At 50.9% G+C, this 18,821-nt stretch overlaps 2 protein-coding genes across 2 annotated transcripts in view; one reads left to right on the plus strand and one right to left on the minus strand.

The window, feature by feature from the left end:
- The first annotated feature begins 46 nt into the window (after positions 1-46).
- On the plus strand, positions 47-7,625 carry BCCIP (BRCA2 and CDKN1A interacting protein). Its single transcript, XM_031957014.1, has 7 exons — positions 47-366; positions 1,130-1,204; positions 1,390-1,470; positions 2,646-2,738; positions 3,411-3,598; positions 4,960-5,128; positions 6,052-7,625. Exons 1-7 carry the CDS (start codon positions 121-123, stop codon positions 6,220-6,222), a joined length of 1,023 nt encoding a protein of 340 aa, XP_031812874.1. The 5' UTR covers positions 47-120; the 3' UTR covers positions 6,223-7,625.
- Positions 6,380-18,821, minus strand: part of DHX32 (DEAH-box helicase 32 (putative)) — a 58,539-nt gene continuing 46,097 nt past the window's right edge. The window contains exons 9-13 of the mRNA XM_031957010.1: positions 13,405-13,596; positions 12,560-12,691; positions 9,050-9,237; positions 8,149-8,330; positions 6,380-6,843 (exon numbers count right to left, since the gene is read on the minus strand). Of these exons, the coding sequence (XP_031812870.1) occupies positions 6,654-6,843; positions 8,149-8,330; positions 9,050-9,237; positions 12,560-12,691; positions 13,405-13,596 (884 nt within the window). The 3' untranslated portion in view covers positions 6,380-6,653. The remainder of the gene's footprint in view (positions 6,844-8,148; positions 8,331-9,049; positions 9,238-12,559; positions 12,692-13,404; positions 13,597-18,821) is intronic.

Below are 18,821 nucleotides of genomic sequence, written 5' to 3' on the forward strand. Positions count from 1 at the left end.
GCCGGCGCCCAACAAACCAGAATCGGTTCGGGACACGGTCTCTCGGCCTGACAGAGTCCAAAGCGCCCTAGACCCAGTCCTCCTCCGCCTTGACGCCAACAACGTCCCCCCGCCCCGCGCATGAGCCGCCCCGGAAGCCGTCACCCGGAAGCAGTCGCGCAGCCGCAGTGGGAGCGGGGCAGCATGGCGTCCCAGGCCAAGAAGCGCGCCCTGGGCAGCCGGCGCCCGCGGGCCCCGGGAGCTCGGGCCGGGCAGGGGCGCGCGGAGACTCCGGAGGACACCGACGAGAGCTGCGAAGAGAGCGGCGGCAGTGACGAGGAGGACGAGGAGGACGAGGAGGACGAGGAGGACGAGCTCGTCAACCAGGTGGGGGGGCGCGTCCCCGCGGCTGCCGCTAGGGGGAGTCTCCCCCGTTCGCTTCCGGCGCTCGGAGGGCTCCCTCCTTCACAAGGGGGGAAACCGAGGCAGGGGAGGGCCGGGGTCCTTGGGGAAAGCCCGTTCTCTCCCTCCCCGCTCCCCCGAATCCCGGCCGCCTCCCGAGTGGCGGGCAGCGTCGCTGTGGGGGGGCGCGGGCGCGGTGTGCGGGAGTGTGTAGGTTGTCCGCCTGTAGACATAGTCATGCGCACTGTGTGGACGCGCGCGTGCGGGCACGGACCCACTTAGCCCTGTGGGCGGCACGGACAGGTGCGCGCTTGTACACGCGCAGAGCGTCCTCTGGAGCGCGTGCGCGCGGATGCGCTGTGTGTGCGCGTGCGCAGCGTGCGCTGTGTCACAGACACGGAGGCGTGGTTGCCCACGTGTGCGCGCGCGCACTGCGGGGGGGGGGGGGGGGGGGGGGGGGGGGGGGGCGCCGGGCGGGGCCGCGGGGGGCGGGTAGGTGTCCGCAGGCAGGGACCGCGGGGAGCCTCGCGGTGCCTGGGGGTGCTGGGCCTCGGTCCTGGCCCCGGAGGGGGCGTGTGCTCCAGCGGGGAGGGGCTGAGCAGCCCCTGGGAACTGGAGAAGCGACTCCCGGGAGCCCGGCGGTTTGTTCTGCTCGGTCAGTCCCGGGGAGGCTGTGGGGGCCCCGCCAGCCGGCGGGGTGAGCCCGGGCTTCCGAGCCTGTGACCCGTCCTCTGTGCGTCCTTTGCAGGAGGTGAACGTGGAGTTTGAAGCTCATTCTATCTCCGGTAATGACTTTGATGGGATAAAGAAATTGCTGCAGCAGGTGAGAAAGGCCGGAGCCCGAAGCGCTTGGGTTTGCGCTGAGGCGGGATGCCTGGGGTGGTATCTGTGGGGGAGAACGTGGGCCGCCGCTGCTTATGTCTCACGTTGGAATTAGCCCCGTTGTGACTGTTGTGATTCACACGTCGCAGCCGCTTGGGCCTGAAATTGTTTTCTGCCTGTTTTCAGCTCTTCCTCAAGGCTGCCGTGAACGTCGGGGAGCTCACCAATCTCCTAATTCAGCAGAACCACATCGGCAGCGTCATCAAGGTGAGAGCTAGGCTGTCCTTCCGGGCCGGGTGTGGTGTGCGAGCTGGGGCAGAGCCCAGCGGCCCCCCTGCGTTCTAGCCCGTTCTCCTGCCCATGTCACGGGCATTCGTGCCTTTTCCCCAAGAAGAGGGGGGCGACCCAGAAAGGAGACAGTGAGGGACGGGGCGGAGGCAGCCCTGAGCCCAGTCAGGTGCTCGGTGATGCCAGTGACGGGCACGGTCCCCACACCTCCTGCTCCGCCCCACGTTCGGCGGGAAGGCTGCGGCTGCTGCCCTTGTCCAGCCCTAGCTGTGACTGACAGCGCGGCACCCGGAGCCCGTCTCCCAGGGCAGGCGGAATGAGGGGAGGAGCAGAGATTGGCTCTGGTCAGGATCGAGCCTGCAGCATTGGGGTGGAGGGCTCTTAACGGGGGCTGGGGATACCTGATTCTTGAAAAACGTGGCTCAGGACAGCAGGAACTAGGAGACAAGAATCGCGCTGAGCAGACGCTGTAGGGAGGGCAGAAGGCCTCGTGCCAGCAGCTGTGAGTAACCTTTCACCTGAGCCCCTTCCAGAGCCTGGCATTTTGATCCGGGATATTAGCTGGCACCAAGACAGCGTCCTGCAGGGTCAGCTTTGGTATATTGCTCTAACGAGCAGAAAGAGAACTTAACTTTGTATTCGTGTGCACAAGGGACCACCAGCCCACACTCTCAGCTCATTCGGGGTCCTGCAGAGAGGTATCAGTTTATCAGAAGTGGTGCTTTCTTGAAAGACCTTTCGGGGCTCCAGTCTTGACTTTCTGCTGGAGCTTCAAGGCCTCGGAGCTCTTGGCCCCAGATGCCAGCTGGGCTGGTGCCGCAGGATGTGTCTTGTGGGGCTTCAGGCCTTTCATTCCAAAGTAAAGGAGCAGGCCAGAGATTAAGCGGATTTTAATGCCAGTCAAAATGCCATTTTCTGCCAAATAACCTTTTAGAAATGGAAGAGACGGCCTGGTAGTCACCGAGCCCCCTGGTGGGTCTGGCTGACAGAGCAGGTTCTTGGGCCTTTTGGACTTGGCTCCTGGGAGCAGAGCCCCTTCCAGTCACACATTTTTGAAAACCGACGTGACAACATATCAGCGGTAACCCTGACTGTCCCATTCCTAATTTCATTCTTCCGAACCCAAATCCAAAACATCTCTCTTTTTCAAACAGCAAACAGATGTTCCAGAAGAAAGCGATGAGGAGGATGCTGAAGAAGAGGAGATTTTCGGTTTCATAAGCCTCTTGAATTTAACCGAAAGAAAGGTCAGCTCCGTGGGCTTGTCTGAATGCGACCCTTCCCCTTAGGCATTACTGCCAATTCCATTGGTGTCTGCTCTTGGAATTCCTTCTGAAAACACGTTTTCATAACCTGCAGTCAGTTGATATTGGGATTTTTTTCTGCTTGGTGCATTGTTTTAGTCAGTCAAGAGACATTTATTTAAGCGCCGGCACTGTTCTAAGCGATGGGGACACAAAAGAAGGTAAAAGACAGGCCCGACTAGCCAGGGGCTCACAGGCTAATGGGAGAAACCACATGCAAACATACATACAAACCAAGTGGATAGAGGATAAATAGGAGATGAATGGGAAAGAAAATGGGATTGTTATTGGGGCTTTGAGGACCCTGGGAAGCTAGCAGGTGGCGATGACAAGAGGTGGCTTGTTCCTAACTTAGATTCTGAGCACCTTTTGGGCTCTAGGGATAATTCAGAAGCCTCTCCCTGTCACTGACTGGATAATCAGTAAATCCCCAGCCACGGTTCCTTTGGGAAGTAGCTCAGTAATCACCAGAGGGGCCGGGGAGAATGTCCCCTGGAGACCAGAGCAGGCCCTCGGCCCCAGGCTCCTCAAAGGAAAGAGTTAGAGCCGACTTCAAGCGTCCCCGTGTCTGTGGCCGGTTTCTAATATAGAGGAAATCTTTTTTTCGATTGCCAGGGTACCGAATGTGCCGAACAAATTAAGGAGTTGATTCTGAGCGTCTGTGAGAAGAACTGTGAGCAGAGTGTGGTCGAACAGTTGGATAAGCTCTTAAATGATGCTACCAAGCCTGTGGGCTTTCTGCTGAGTGAGAGATTCATTAATGTTCCACCCCAGATCGCTCTGCCCATGCACCAGCAGCTGCAGTAAGAGACTTTCTAAAAATCACTTCCAAAGGGCCATTTTTTTCCAAATGGTTTCAGAAATGGGATCTAAATGGAAATGTGTTGATGCAGAAAGGAAGAGAGAGAGAGAGAAGGCTGCTGAGGATTGAGAAATAGCTCGGAGGAATGAAAGCAGTAGGACTGATATGGCGAGTTGGGCTTTACCGGGAGAGCTGTAGTTAGAATCACTTCATTCCCTGCTTATAGAAACTTAACATGATCTTTTTTTGGGAAAAGACTTCAATTTTAGGTTCAATTGCTATTTGTTACTCCATTAAATCAATAATGACCCCTCTCTACATATATCAGAAATAGCTTTCCATTAAAAAGGCTGGATTTTTCCATATAAAATCTTTGTTTTGGTGTGTATCAACTAAATATACAGATTCATTTGTATAAATAAGAACAGTGAATCTTATTAAAAAAAAAATAATAAGATGCAGTCGTGAACAATAAATTCCCCTGGAGTGCTTGAGCTGAAAACAATAAAACCATATCTCTGGCTTCAGAGATGATTTTTTTAATGGCCACATTTAGGTAATGGAAAGCATGAAATATAAATGTCTGTCAGAAAGGTTTCTCTGACTGCTGTTGGTGCTCTGGTGGGGTCTTGAGGTAATCTCTGGTGTAGCTGGAGATCCAGGGTCAGATATCAGTGTGGAGGTGGCTGACCCTTGGCCATTTCTAGTTTTACTTTTGGTTTCTTTGTGGGCGTGGGACTCCCTTTGGGAGCCTCTCTACCCATCTCTCCCTTCATCTTGTCCTCGCCTCCCCCATTTTACTGGTTGTCTTTTGGTCAGGCGGGCTTCGTGCCGTTTAAATCCCGCCTTAAACACTTCCTAGTGAATCGACCACATTTGCTCAGTTGTAAGAAGGGGGATGATAACAGCATGGTATAATATTTGAGAAGTCCTTAGCACAATGCCCGGTTACCAGTAGGTCTCCATCAATGCATATTTCCTTCCCTATTGCATTCTTGCCTAGAAAAACGAGAGTATCATCCAAGCAGCTTTTTTTCCTTCCGATATTTATTTTAATGTATTGAAACTTAAGGGTTTCAGGGCAGCGTGGATGCTGGGGTCTCTAGTACTCTCCTAAACCTCCAGGTTCCCAGTCCCTCAGACCCAGCCCAGGAAGCTCCTCCCCACAGTGGACTCAGGCCGAAGGCTTTCCTGTTGCCAGGGAGCTTATGGTGGGCGATTACTCCCGACTGGTTGGAAATCTAAGCTTTATTCCTTGTTTAACTCCTTCACCCCAACCCCCCAGGCATATCAGTAGCAGAGTGCATGCTGGGTGGTTCTCTTACGGGCGTTAATGGCTCCCGTGTGCCCCTCGTTCTGCAGGAAGGAGCTCACAGAGGCCCAGCAGGCCAACCAGCCTTGTGGGAAATGCTACTACTATCTCCTGATCAGCAAGACATTCCAAGAGGCCTCAAATTCCAAGAAAAAGGGTAATGTGCCCCGGAAAGAAGAGCTCATGTTTGCCAACGCAGAGGAGGAGTTCTTCTATGAGGTAAGCCTGGGTATCACAAAAGGGCACGGGGGGGGGGGGGGGGGGGGGGGGGGAGGGGGCAGCCCCCAGGCTGCTCTGGTCTGGCCGCTCAGTCTAAACTCTAAGGGAGTTTGCTCCTGGAGCAAACTATGAGAAGGAAGTCGCTGCTCTAGGGTGTTCTCAGTGTCTTTCATAGGGGACGTTCTTTTTATAAATTTTTTTGGGGGAGGGGGCAGCGTTTTGATTGACAGTGGATTCTAAAGCCCTTGTTGAGCAGCTCCTTGATACCTTTTAGGGGTTGGGGATGGGCTGCCGAACCTGAAGCCTGTACCTTTGGTTGTTGGTCACATATGAAAGACTTTATAGTAACTTCAATGACCGTCATACCAGGGAATTCAGTCCTGAAGCCTGGAGAGTCTCACTGTCGCTTGTCCAGATGGATGGAGGGTGCCCCGAGCAGCCCCCCGAAGGGCCTCCACCATAGGCTGAAGGAGAGTGTCTGAACCTGGGATCTTTGTCTTCCTCTCATGGGAAGTGGGAGATTGGCGTGAAGCCTTGTCTGAAGGTGTCTGGAGACCATGCCCAGAGACCTTCTAGGCCAATCCCAGCGTCACTCAGACGAGGGGGCGAGGACAGAGAAGGGGGGGAGGACTTACAGGATCAGAGATGGCTTCTGTTGTAGGACAACTTGAACCCTGATCTCTCCCCATTTTACAAACTGGGACACTGAGGCTGGAGTTCAGGGACTTGGGCAAGCCTTAGAGCAGAATCAGGGCTGGGGGCCATGGAGCCTGGGTCCTAGGGGGGTCAGTGGTATGAGTCTGGGAGTGGCCTGTGGTGTGCCCAGAATACTGGTTTGTTGGCTGCCACGGACCTTGGGCCCCTTGGGCCTTTCTTGGCTGGAGAGGAGGTGTGCTAACTCGGGTTCCTTTCTCTTGCCTTAGAAAGCCCTTCTGAAATTCAGCTACTGCGTGCAGGAGGAGAGTGGCCTGGTGCTGGGGGGCAGCTGGTCTTTTGATGACTCGCCCATGAGGCCCCTGAGGACGGTCATGGTGATTCCGGCCAGCAGGATGGGCTCGATCATGGAGGCACTCCGCGAGTACCTGTCTGTCTAGGGCATGTCTGCTGCCCGCGAGGGGCTCGCTTCCTGATGGACCCACCGGAGATTGAAGGGTTTTGAGAACCCATATATAACAGGTGCTGGTTGGTTCCGGCACCACGGCCTTAATATTTGGGTTTTACAAATCCCTTTTTTTTCTTTTTGGTCAAATGTACCCTGGGCTTGTGCAACATTTATTAAAAACTCATTCCTTACTCCAAAAGAAACGACACACAGGCTAGGAATTAAAAACCGAGCAACGACTGTTTATTCAGGTTGCTTGAACGATGTACAAAGCATTTTATTTGTACAAAATTATCTCGGCTGGCTGATTTGTCTCGCCTCGTGTTAGGTCTCTGTACATCCTTCATGTTGACAAACCACTACAATGGTTAATGTTGGGTGTTTATTGCACATCCTGTATAGTGTAGAATTAAGGTTTCAGAGTCACTGAATGACGCACCGCGGCTCGGCAGCAGCTTCCGGGCACTCTTCGCACATTTTCTCTTTGCCTGGCTTCTGGTCCTTTTTCACCGTGGAGATGGGCGCTAAGTGATTGATCACTTGCTGCAGAATATCCTTGCTCTCACTAGGAGGCAGATTACTGAAGTAATATGGTGGCGCCAACTGCATGAATCTGTGGGAGCAAAGGAAGAAAGGCAGCGATTTAAAGAATTTTAAAGAAAAAACAGTGAAGTTTTTGGTAAGTGATAAATACCAAACTCTGCAGAACTCCATAACTGAACCGGAGCTCACACATTCCACCAGATACAGAACCCCCAGAGCAGTTTGGCCGTGAGCCGATGTCAGGTGCCCCATGTGGGTTTGGAGGGCAAACGGACACTCCTTACTGAGCATGCTGGGAAAGCCCGAGATGGACCATTTCCTTAAAGATTCTTTATCAGAAGTGTATTGGAGGATTTTTGGTGGCTGTGCCATGAGAAGCGGCGCCCTTGGTTTCTCTGCAGTTTTTTAGGGCCAGCTAACGGCTTCCCTAATGACAGCACATTGAAAAGGGCCTGCTGCCTCAGGAACCCTTATTCTCAGGGCTGGCTTTGGGGCAGAGGCTCTCGACCTTCTGAGAAGGTTTTAAAGTGCAAAGATTAAACTTTGTTGGGTTACAAAGGAAACCACAGATACTGAAACTGTTTAAAAAGTTTTCTTTTTTTAAGGAATTATGTTCATAGACCTAGCTAAAGTAGCCCTGCTCTGGTGGGATAGCGATTGAAAATACAAGGCAGAGTCTTTCAAACCTCTTTGGGAGGCCAGTGGCCTGCAGGGGGAGCCATGACCAACAAAATGGCTCCATTTTCTTAAGGCTGCTTATGCATTTTGTTGTCAGTGGACTATTTTTGAACAAAAGTTTTCAAAATACTTTTATTCCAAACACATTAATTATTAATAAAGTGTTACATTAATGTAATTGACTGGCTGTCTGATATTAAGCTTCAGGGAATTTTCTGGGAGAGTATTCTGGCAAAGACTTTGCCACCTGTCCTTCAGCCACTTTATTTAGAGCAGAACTAGATTTCTAGATGTCCCGGAGCTTCCTGTTCCCATTAAATGCTGCAAGGGATAGCCGTCCTTCCTGTCCAACCTCTGCTAGGGCCTCACTGGCGTTCTCCTGGAGAAACCTGAGCCTAGGTGTTGGTGAGCACCCCCTTATGTGATGGGGCCCTTCAGCAGGCTCTGGCAGGAGGGAGAACTGCCGACTTTCTAGGATACTCCTCTCCCCCCATCCCCCCAATCTCTATCATGTCATCGGTTTGGAGGGATGGTGTTGTTTGTTGTGTTTGGTGGTACATGGTCATTTGGGACACATCTGGGGAAGGATAGGCGTTTAGGGTTGGATGGTGGAGGATTTTCTGCTCCAAGGAGGCCCTGGGGGCTTCCGTTCCCAGTGAGTCTGGAGTGTAGGGACCAGTGATCCAGCCCCACTTACAGCTCGGGAGAGATTTCAGAGATGATCTGGATGCAGTTGTTCTCAGAAATGCTGAATGTGTGGAAGACCACCCACTCTGGGATCTTCTTCATGTCATAATAGCACGAAAGGGGGTGCAGCTGAGCCACCTGCTTGTGGGTCAGCATCAGGTAGTTCCCCGATCCATCAACGTCCCGAGCGATCTGAGGGGGCAAGGACAGCACAGCATCCTGGTTACCCACACGCACAACTCGCCATGCATTTCTAGTAGCGCTCTCCAGTGCTCTCCCCACTTTACAGACCCACACCCCCAGTGACTTGAGGTAGACGAGGTGACAGGAGGAACTTGCTCAGTCCTCTGTTTCGGGGCCGCACCAACAAGTCTTTAGCACCAACTTCTGGGAGTCTTGGGTTCTTTTGCACAGGCCCCCACCCCACACTGCCCACCCCCTCCCCATCCAGATGCCAAGGCTCCTCTTTCTGTTTCCAGCAGCTTTTGCGCCCGCCCCTCACCCAGGCTCAGGCGGCCATCCCCTCCCTCCCGGACTGTCCCCTTGCCTGGGCTGCATTCTCTACTGGAGCATCCCCGAGCATGGTTCTGGAGCTATTATTGCAAAGCCAGAGGGAGCATGGAGAGAGCGCAGGCCGTGGGCCAGGAAGAAGGCCGGATCTGGGAGGAGCTGCCCCGTTGCAGCCCTTCAAGGCCCCTTTTCGGACCTAGCTGACACATCCCCCCTCAGGCACAGAGGAACAGCTTGCTAAGTGTCACGTTTGAAACTGCATTAATAGGGGCACAAACTGGTGGTTGACACAGTGACGCACCCCTCTTCCCATCAGACCAAGCGGCCCTAGGAATCTTAAACTGCTTTCTTTTCTCTCGGATGGCAGTGCCATGGAGATGAAGGCTGTTGTGGAGACCTACCTGCATAAAGTAACCGGCTATGAGAGCTTTCTTTATGTTCAGGGTGTTTTCCTTCGAGCCAAAAGCCGGCTCAGAGTAGGGGAGCTCAATCCGCTTGACGATGTCCAAGAGCTCGTCGCGGATGCTCTCGGCCATCCTGAGCGCTGGCAAGCTGAGGAAGTGATCCGTGCACCATTTCTCCACTAAGTCTGAGGGAAAAGGGACAAGAGGCCTTTGAGAAAAGCTCCCGAGCCACAGAGGCCAGAAGGAGCTGGCCCAGGGTCATCTGGCTGGAGGCACAGCGAGCACGTGGCCGGATCCTAGAGGGGCAAAGACCTCTCGGCACCACCTTGGGATCAAAGTTTGATCTGGGGAAAAAGGGGAACTTCTTTGTAATCCTGTTCCCTGGATAGGAGGAGGACTGCTCAGTCATAGCTGGTTTCTAGTCTCCTTTTCCTAAGAGAACTGGGGACAATATCCCGCAGTCTCCTTAAATTCAGAAAAAGAATGAGGGCCAAGCTCATGGGGGAGTTCCCCCCTCCCCACCAGTTTTACACTGAAATTCTATCTCTTCCCACTGAAATGTGGGTGAGCCCAGCTGGTGATAGGCTTGTGGGGATCCCACCAACCAGGTGATGTTATGGGCCAGAACTTGAAACCAAGGATTCTTATAAGGTGCTAAGTCAGTGGAATCGATAGAGACAATAGTTATCTAATTTAGCCGGGCTCAGTCTGATTGAGCTGATCCTACAAGGAGATGTTATGGGCCAGAACTTGAAACAAGGTACTAAGTGGAATTGAGGAGACAATGGTTAAATCTAGTTTAGCACTGATTTAGTCCTACAACAAATGATGGTTTCCTGGTGATATGATGATTGATGTATTCTCAGTGTGGGGCATATAAGGAGGAACTATCGGGGCCAGAAGGAGAAGCTCTTGGAAGCGGATTCAGATTCATTCCATCTTCCACCTTTGTTCTGGCTGGAGGCTGAAGTTGGCAGAGGCAAAGGACTAGTGGCAGGAACCAGGGAGAGAGAAAACCTCTAAGAAAGCTAACGGGCCCAAGGAAGGAGACAAGACTTTGAAGGAGACAATAAAGGATCTGGACTTTAACTCCTGACTGCCTTCTCTGGCTTCTGAATGTTCCCGACTGAATCCTGGCTGAGGCTCCTGGCTTATATATACTATCTTAAAGGTGTGAACTTGTGGAACTGTAGTAAGTACTAAGTACATCTAGAAAACTGTGAAGCTCCAGGCTAAATAACCATTGTCTCCTCAATTCCACTGACTTAGCACCTTGTTTCAAGCTCTGGCCCATAACAAGGTCAGGCCGGGAGAGCGTGGCTATTCCTGCCGACCGTTGCTGCCAACAAGAGGAGGCTGGATTTGTGTGTCTGTGTGTGCTTATGTTCTGTGTTGTGTATGTTCTCTCCTTGTGTTGTATGTTCTGCGTGTGTGTTGTGTGTGTACATTCTCTGTGAGTGTGTTCGGTGTTGAGGGTGAGTGTATGTTGTGTGTATATATATGTTCATGCTTCGTCAATATTGACCAATGTTGCCGTTACTGATTCTCTCCCCCCTCCCCCCGCCCCGACTCAACCCCCAGGGTAGCCTTCTCAGTCAGCTTCCTTCTCTGCTCCTAAGCCCAGTCCCCCATCCCCCACTTCCTGGCCAGCCCTCTTGGCCTTCAGCCGCCCCCTCCCCCAGCCTGTTCCATTAGCACACTCAGGCCCCCAGCAGTGACCAAGGGCTCAGACTGGGTATTCAAGGATAGCCCAGGGACATGATGTCCAGGCCGTAAGTGAATGATAACCTGAAAAGGGGGGATGGGAACGGCTAGGGGGTGCACAAGGTGGCAGAGGGAGCCTTTGTGGCTTGGGGGGCGGCCGGGCAAAGGCACCTTACGGGAGACGAAGGGTCCCGGCTAAGCGACAGCGAGGGGCAGCGGGCCTGGGGCCGAGCGCGGCAGGGGCTCAGAGAGAACCGTCTCCCTGAGGTCAGAGCCGGCCACAGACTCTGCCCAGCGAGCCCCAAGTGGCTCAGGAAGTCAGTCATGACTGAAAATAACCCAGTGAAAGCCATGGGGCCCAGGGAGGCCCAGGCCAGGCTCGAGGCCAAGTGGAAACTTGGTCACAGGGGGCTGGGGCAGGAGCCCAAGGCTACATTCAAATGCAGGGAAGCTCTGGCCCCTTTCCTGGATCCAGGGACTCTATCTACTGGGCCAGGAGTGGCTGCTCCACAGGAAGCCCAGAGGCTGGCTCCAGTAGTGGGGCATGGGCACCATGGGAGGGCTTGGGCACTATAGAAGGGCCCAAGCGCCATGGGAGGGCCCGACCCCATGGAGGCTGGATGGGCTCCTCCTTTCCTAGCAGCTCTCCATCCCTGGGAGACCCTCTGTCCCTGTACTGGTGCTAGGGCAGCCGGCCTCCCAGCACTGCTCAGCCCCCTCCCCTTGCGCTCACCACACATGGGAAGCCCTGGGAAAGGCTTGGGCATTGATGCCGTTCTCTCTGGGGGGGTCACCAGGCACCCAGGCCACCTCCAGGCCGGCCTCTGCAGACTTCCACCTGCCCCCCGCAGACCTGGCAGAGATTCTTGGGTTCACTGTGACTTCCTAGGTCATGAGCAGTGGTTCAGCCACCCCATCATCCCCCCCAAGGTGGGCACTCTCCAGGGCTGATGCACTCCCACTCAGGGCCATCGGCCCCTCACCATCTGGGCCAGGCACCTGGCACACAAGGCCCATCTCCTCCCCCACACGTCCTTTTCTGCTGCCCATGCCCCCCTGAGCTTGCTTCCAGGGTCTGTGCTCTTGGGCACCCATCAGTCATCCTCAGAATGGTTTGTCCATGTGGGCACTATCAGACACGACAAGCAGGTGACTCTGGACAACTTCCTTTACCTTGGCCTGCCTCAGTTTCCCCAAAGGTTGAGGGAGGACACTATGAGCTTGTCCCAGCCAGGGCAGTGGTAAAGGCCCCGTGAGAGCACAACTGGAAGCAGCTCCCATCACTGCACCGGGGGGGAAGGGGAGGGCAGACAGAAGACAAGTTCCAGAAAGGGGGGGGCAGGGCGGGGGGTCTTCCCTGCTTTTCCTGGGGGACTGAACACATACTCGTCAATCGAGTGACTCCAGGAATAGCAGCCAGGCAGCCCAGAGACCGGCGGGCCCCAGATTCAGGGGCCCCAGGAGAGGCTCAGTGATCAGTGGGCAGTTGGCCCCAGAGCTCCTTGCTGCTCACCGGGGTGCACTCCCTGATGCTCTCTCTCACCTCTGGGAGGACACCCCTTCCTCATGTTCTCCCCTTCCCCAGCCCTAAGAGGCCTGAGGCCCCCCAGAGCTCCATCCAGCAAGCATTAATTTGTGCCTGCTGTGTGCCGGGCTCTGAGGGGATTCTGTGAGGGAACTTGCAGCCACCCCAATGTCCTGTGCACAGCTCTCCACCCTGGTCACAAGGCACACTCTCTAACTGGGGAAAAAGCCGTGGAAAAAACCTGTGGCCGAAGGTTGGACTGCCCGGCACTCACTTACTCTCGCTGGCTTCCTGGTAAGTCTTGTACACGTTGAGGAGCGTCAGGTGGTCGCCGTCTGGGTGGGAGAGGTCCGTCCTCCGCTGCCGGGCCTCCTCTGCGCCGGGGGGCAGGGGCAGGAAGCAATCAGGAGCTGCCCAACACACAATGTCCAGCTCAGCACCTTGGGGGCACCAACCCACCAGGGGGCATCCCAAGGCAGCCCCCCAGGGGCAGGACATCCTAGAGCCCAGCCCGGGAGCTTCCTGACTGCCTCATGGGGGAAGGGGCTGCCCCCACTAGGGCATGCTCAGGAGGGGAAATCTAAAACCCCAAGGGGAGCCAAGGGTAAAGGGTCACTCTTGGGCCTGGGTCCCACTTCACTTATCCCAAAGGAGGCCAAAGGGCAATCAGGGAGTTGGAAGAAAATCAGCAGCAGCCCCTTGCTGTGGGCTCTAAGGGCAGATCCGGCAAAAGTCGGCTCCCCAGGCTGCACACATGGAAGCGGCCGGCTCCCTGTCTGCTTTCTGCAGTGAGATGGCGAGCCTCATTCTAAGAACTCCTTCCTTCCTGCCTTCTTCCTCCCATCCCTTCCCCCTTCTTCCTTCCTTCCCTTTCCTTATTCCTTCCTTTTTCTTTCTTTCTTCCTTTTTCTTTCCTTCTCCCTTCATTTCTTCCTCTCTCCTTTCTTTTCTTCTTTTCCTTTCTTTTTTCCTTCCTTTCTTTCTTTTTCTTTTGACATTACCTCCACTACTAGTTTCTAAATATACTGGGGCTCTTTGCCCTTTGGGACAAAGCCGCCTGGGTCCCCCATCCCCCTTTCCCCTGCTATGTGGCGCCTCACACAAACAGGGACCACAGCCGTACCTGTTACCATGGCGGCAATGGTGAGCATTTCATCGACACAGTCAAATTCACAAGAGGCTAAGATGGCCTTGGACAGCTTAGGATCCAGAGGAAACTCTGACATGATGATGCCGAATTCCGAGAGGTTCCCATCGTTATCCAGGGCTGCCAGGTAGTCCAGGTCTTCTAGCGCTTGCATTAAGCTTTCAGGAGCTAGAAGAGAAAAGGAGGGCATCTCCCGCCAGCTGCTTCCAGGGAGGCCAAGGCCGGCCCCTCCTGGTTTCCAGGGAGCCACACCAGCAGCCCCTGGGAAAAGGACTCAGAGTAGTGCCCAAATAATCAATAGTCCGAGGTAGCCAGGTGGCACAATGGATAGTGCTGTTCTTGGAGGCAAGAAAGACTCATCTCTATGAAATCAAATCCAGCCTCCAACACTTCCCGGCTGTGTGATCCTGGACAAGTCACTTCACACTGTTTGCCTCAGTTTCCTCATCTGTAAAATAAGCTGGAGTGGGAAACGGCCAACCCTCCAGTGTCTCTGCTAAGACAACCCCAAATGAGCTCACAAAAATTGGACGCCTGAAGTGATCAAATAACAGAGAATAGGAACAACAGGCACTTCTCAAAGAAGAAATCCAAACAATTAATAGCTATCTGAAAGAAATGCCCCAAGCCATTAATAATTAGAGAAATGCAGATGAAAGTCTCAACTTCACACCCCTGGGACTGGGTTGGAGGAATCTGAGGAGAATAGGCCCAACACGGCCTGACGCAACACTCTGACAGCTCTACAGCTGCGTGCCCCCGTACAATTGGACGCAGTGATACCATCACCAGGCCAGTGCCCCCGGGAGGTCCAAGGCGGAGGAAGTGGTCCCATCTGGACAAAAGCACGTGCAGCCGACTCTCCCCTGCCCCCTCGGTGAGGGCCCGGTCTCTATGTGTGACGGGATGCTGTGGCTCAGAAAGGGCCACACTCATCCAGAGGGAAGGGGCCAGGAGACACTTACACAACAAGCACTACTACAATAGAATACCCAGGAAGGCGCAAAGGCCCAGACCGTCAGCTTTCAGAATGATGACTCTGAGGAGCCGGGCTCGGCACACAGACCACCACAAAGGTTTGTGGATCTGGCCAAGGTGGGAATTTGTTTTGCTTGACGTTTTTGTGAAAGTTTTTTTTTTTTTTTTTTTTTAACCTTTCCATGATGGTAATATAAGAAAGAATGGTTATAATTGCTTGTTATTTACTAGGGGAAAAAAATGAAAAATAACTGATGCAGGGAATTCTGTAAAGGGCCTTTAACCAGTCACTGCAGAAAGCCAAGATTTCGAGCCTGAGGACCACAAAGGACACTGGCCAAATGGGTCCCGGAGTCTGTGCAACAACCCGGATCGAAGCCTTCCCAGTAATATCAGGAGTAATTACCATAATTATTCAATATTGTACTAGAAATTCTAGCTATAGCAATTAAGAGAAGAAAAAGATATTGAAGGAGTAAAAAGATGAAACGAGGAACCAACACTATCACTCTTTACAGATAATATGATGGGATACTTAGAGAACTCTAGAGAATCACCTAAAAATCTAGTGAAAAAATGAACAACTTTAGCAATGTTGCATGCTACAAAATAAACCCACATAAATTATCATCATTTCTATATACTACCAAAAAAAGTCAGGAGGAGATCGAGAAATTCCATTTAAGATAACTGCAGACAACATAAAATACTTGGGAGTCTATCTGCCAAGATCAACTCAGGGATACAATTAACAAAACTTTTCATACGCACAAAAAAAGATCTAAACAACTAGAGAAATAATTGTTCATGAATAGGCTGTCAGTATTAACAAAAAATGCTAATTTTGCCTAAATTAATTTACTTATTCAGTGCTATGCCAATTAAACTACTAAAAAATTATTTTATAGAGTTAGAAAAAAACCCTAAAATTCATCTAGAAGAAAGGTCAAGAATATCAAGGGAATCAATTTATAAAATGTTAAGGTAGCCTCCCAGTTCCAGATTTCAAAATATATCACAAAACCATAATCATGAAAACAATCCAATACAAAGAAATAGAATGGTGTACTAGGGAATACATTATCTACAAAATACACGGCAGTAAAAGACCACAGCAATCTAGTGTTTGATAAATCCAAAGACCCAAGATTTACAGGGCAAGAACTCACCATTTGACAAATATTGTTGGGAAAGGAATTTGGAAGAAATTAGGCAAGAGGCCAGTATCTTACACCATATACCCAGAGAAGCTCAAAATGGGTAAATGATTTAGATGTAAAGGGTGATATAACAAATTAAGGTAAAATGGAAAAATTTACCTATCAGATTTGTGGATAAAGGAAGAGTTTATGACCTAACAAGAGAGGACCATAGGAAGAAAAATGGATAATTTTGATTACATGAAATTAAAAAGTAACGAAACTTAATGCAACAAAAATTAGAAGAAAATAAAAGAAAATGTTTACAGCAGTTTTTTCTGATAAAGACTTTGCTTCTTAAATATGTAGGGAACTGAGTCACGTTTATAAAAATACCAGCCATTCCCCAATTGATAAATGGTCAATTGATATAAATAGGCAGTTTTCAGAAGAAATCCAAACTATCAATGATGATATAAAAAGTGCTCTAAAACTACTCATCAGAGAAATGCAAATTAAAACAACTCTAAGATACTATTTTATGCCTATCACACTAGGTTAAGATAACAGAAAAAGAAAATGACAAACAATTGAGAAAATGTGGAAAAATTGGGACGCTAATGCACTGTTGGTGGAACTGTACATTGATTCCACTATTCTGGCGAGCCATTTGTAACTAAGACCAAAGGGCTATGAAATTGTACTTATCTTTCTAGATCTATATCCCAGAGACATTAAAGAAAAAGGAAAAGGGTCTATTTCTACAAAACTACTGACAGCAGCTCTTTTATTGGTGGCTGAGAATTGAAAATCGAGGGGCTAGCCACCAATTGGGGAATGGCCATACGAGCTGTGGTGTATGACTGTGATGGGATCCTATGGTGCCCTCTAAGCAATGATGAGCAGGATGCTTTTAGAAAAAGCTGCAAAGAATTATGTGAACAGATGCAAAGTGAAAGAGAACACTATACTTAACAACAGCAACTTTGTTACTAAATTTCGTTCTTTTCAGTGATATAATGATCCAAGGCAATCCCAAAGAACTCATGAAAAATGCCGCCCACCTCTAGAGAAAAAAATCTGATACATTCTGAGGTTGAAGTGGATTTTTTTTCCACTTTATTTTTCTGTTGAGTGTATGTTTGCTTTTGTAACATGGCTAACATGGAAATACATTTTGCATGACTTCACATGTAAAATCAATATCATGCTACTTGCCTTTTCAAAGGGTGAGAGAGGGGCAAGAGGAGAGAATTTGGAACTCAAAATTTTAAAAAATGAATGTTAACCATTGTTCACATATAATTGGGAAATTCTTAATGAAATGAAAAACATTTTTATTTTTAAAAAGAGCTAACCCATAGGCTAGAACAAGAAGCTGCCCCCTCTATGTGGTGGGCTGTGGGAGGCCTGCCTCAGGATTGCTCTGTGGGGTGCACATGAAAACAGGCCTGGGATTTGGTCTGGAGACAGGAGCCTGAGAGAATGGATGTCTTTCCAGGACTCTTTCCAGAAGCAATGGAGGGCAGATTAGGCCATGTCAGCTCATGTAGTCCACTGTGACGGGCCTGGAGGGTCTTGGAACAGACGGGAGAGGCAGCTGGAAGAGGATGGCAGGTACCCCAGTCTATGGCTTGCAGGCTCCAGGCCGCACAAGCAGAGACAGAGCTTTAGTCTCTGATTTTTCAGTTACCACCAACGTCCGCTTTGGGGGGGAGTGAGAGGCAGCCCGCTGCACTTGGGTGGGGGTTTATTGCAGTAAACAAGCATTGGTTCGGATTTCCTTCTGGGAAGGACAGATAGATTTAAGCTCCTCCTTTCCCCCTCGGTGATTCCCACAGAGCGCTGCAGCAGTCTGGGCTGCTGAGAATGGAAGCTGTAAACTCCCCGCCTTGACTGGACCATCTCAATGGAGAGAAAACGTGTTTGGGCAGTGAGAGAGGAACTACGCAGAGAATTGGCACTGGAAGCCTCAAAGGAAAAGAGGGCCCTTAGAGTCAGTTGGCGGGATGGCGGGGTGCACAAGTGCCAGGGTGGAGAGACGGCCCTACAGGGATTGAGCTCCAGTGGCGGTCACTGGGAGCTTGGCAATGCCATCAGTCTGGGACTTTCCTACTTAGATCAACAGCAAGCATTAGCCTGGAACTTGTTTCACTTGAGAAAGGACAAGTTAACAAAGCTAGAATCTCTTGCGAAAGGTGCCATGACAAGGAGGGAGAAAAAAAGAAAATTTTCACCTCTTCGAACCTAGCAGAGATTCACTCAAGAGCCAGGGTGATATTTCTCCTTAAATGAAAATCAGTGGTACAGGCAGCAATCCAAGCTGAGTGTGGTGGTCCGAAGCTTCTCCTGGACACCTACGCGAGGGCAGCCTGGGTACGAAGGGGCAGCACATCCTCATGATGGCAGCTCCCTGAGGGCTAAGGCAACTGTCGCTGCATTTCTTTTCTATTTGAGCTTGTCTTCCACAAATCTCTACTCCCAACTTGTTTCTCTATCAGCTCTTTCCATCCACAGCATTGACTTTTTTGTGTGGGAAAGGTAAGTAATGAAACCTCAAATTCATCCTATGATGCAGGCTTGGCCAGATAAGCTTTCTTCCAGGTCTTCACATGTGTTTTGAGAGAAATAGCTCCTTTTTGAGTTCACGAAGTAGGTGGCCGCTATGGAATAAATCTCTCAAAATGCTGGACTTGAGAGGGAAAAGTTGGGAGGTGAATTTAGGGTTAGGCTCCCGCCTCCCGCCTCCCGCCTCCCAACTCTAACCCTAACCTGACTCCCCCCCACCTCCCGACTCTTATCAAGTTTTATTATGCTTAAGCACAAGTTCAGGAGGTAGAAAAATAGTCTGAGCCCAGATTCGAGTTTTTCACAAGACTTATAGAGAACTTTGTCAGAGACGGAGAAATTATTATTGGTTTTAACATACCTCCTTTGCCACACAGATCACATGGCCGTAGTTAAACAGTCTTTATCTCAAGCTTCCTTCAACTAAAATAAACAAATTAAGTTCCAACACATTAGTAAACAGATTCAAACACCATCTTATTTCAGGAATGTCCAAAGTCTTACTTTAATACGATTATTTCCCAATTCAGCTTTTTTCTCCCCCAAAGACCAGCGAAGGTTAATATTAACAGAAAACAGGCTTCGAACAACCAAAATGTTCCAGGAGGAACAGCATAATAAAATGGAAGCATAAAAGGAAAACAGAAAGTTGTCAGAATTATAGGTTCTTTTTAATTCACTCACCCATCTTTTTCTTAGGCACCAGAC

This window comes from Sarcophilus harrisii, chromosome 2 (assembly GCF_902635505.1).
Source record: "Sarcophilus harrisii chromosome 2, mSarHar1.11, whole genome shotgun sequence".
NCBI lineage: Eukaryota > Metazoa > Chordata > Mammalia > Dasyuromorphia > Dasyuridae > Sarcophilus > Sarcophilus harrisii.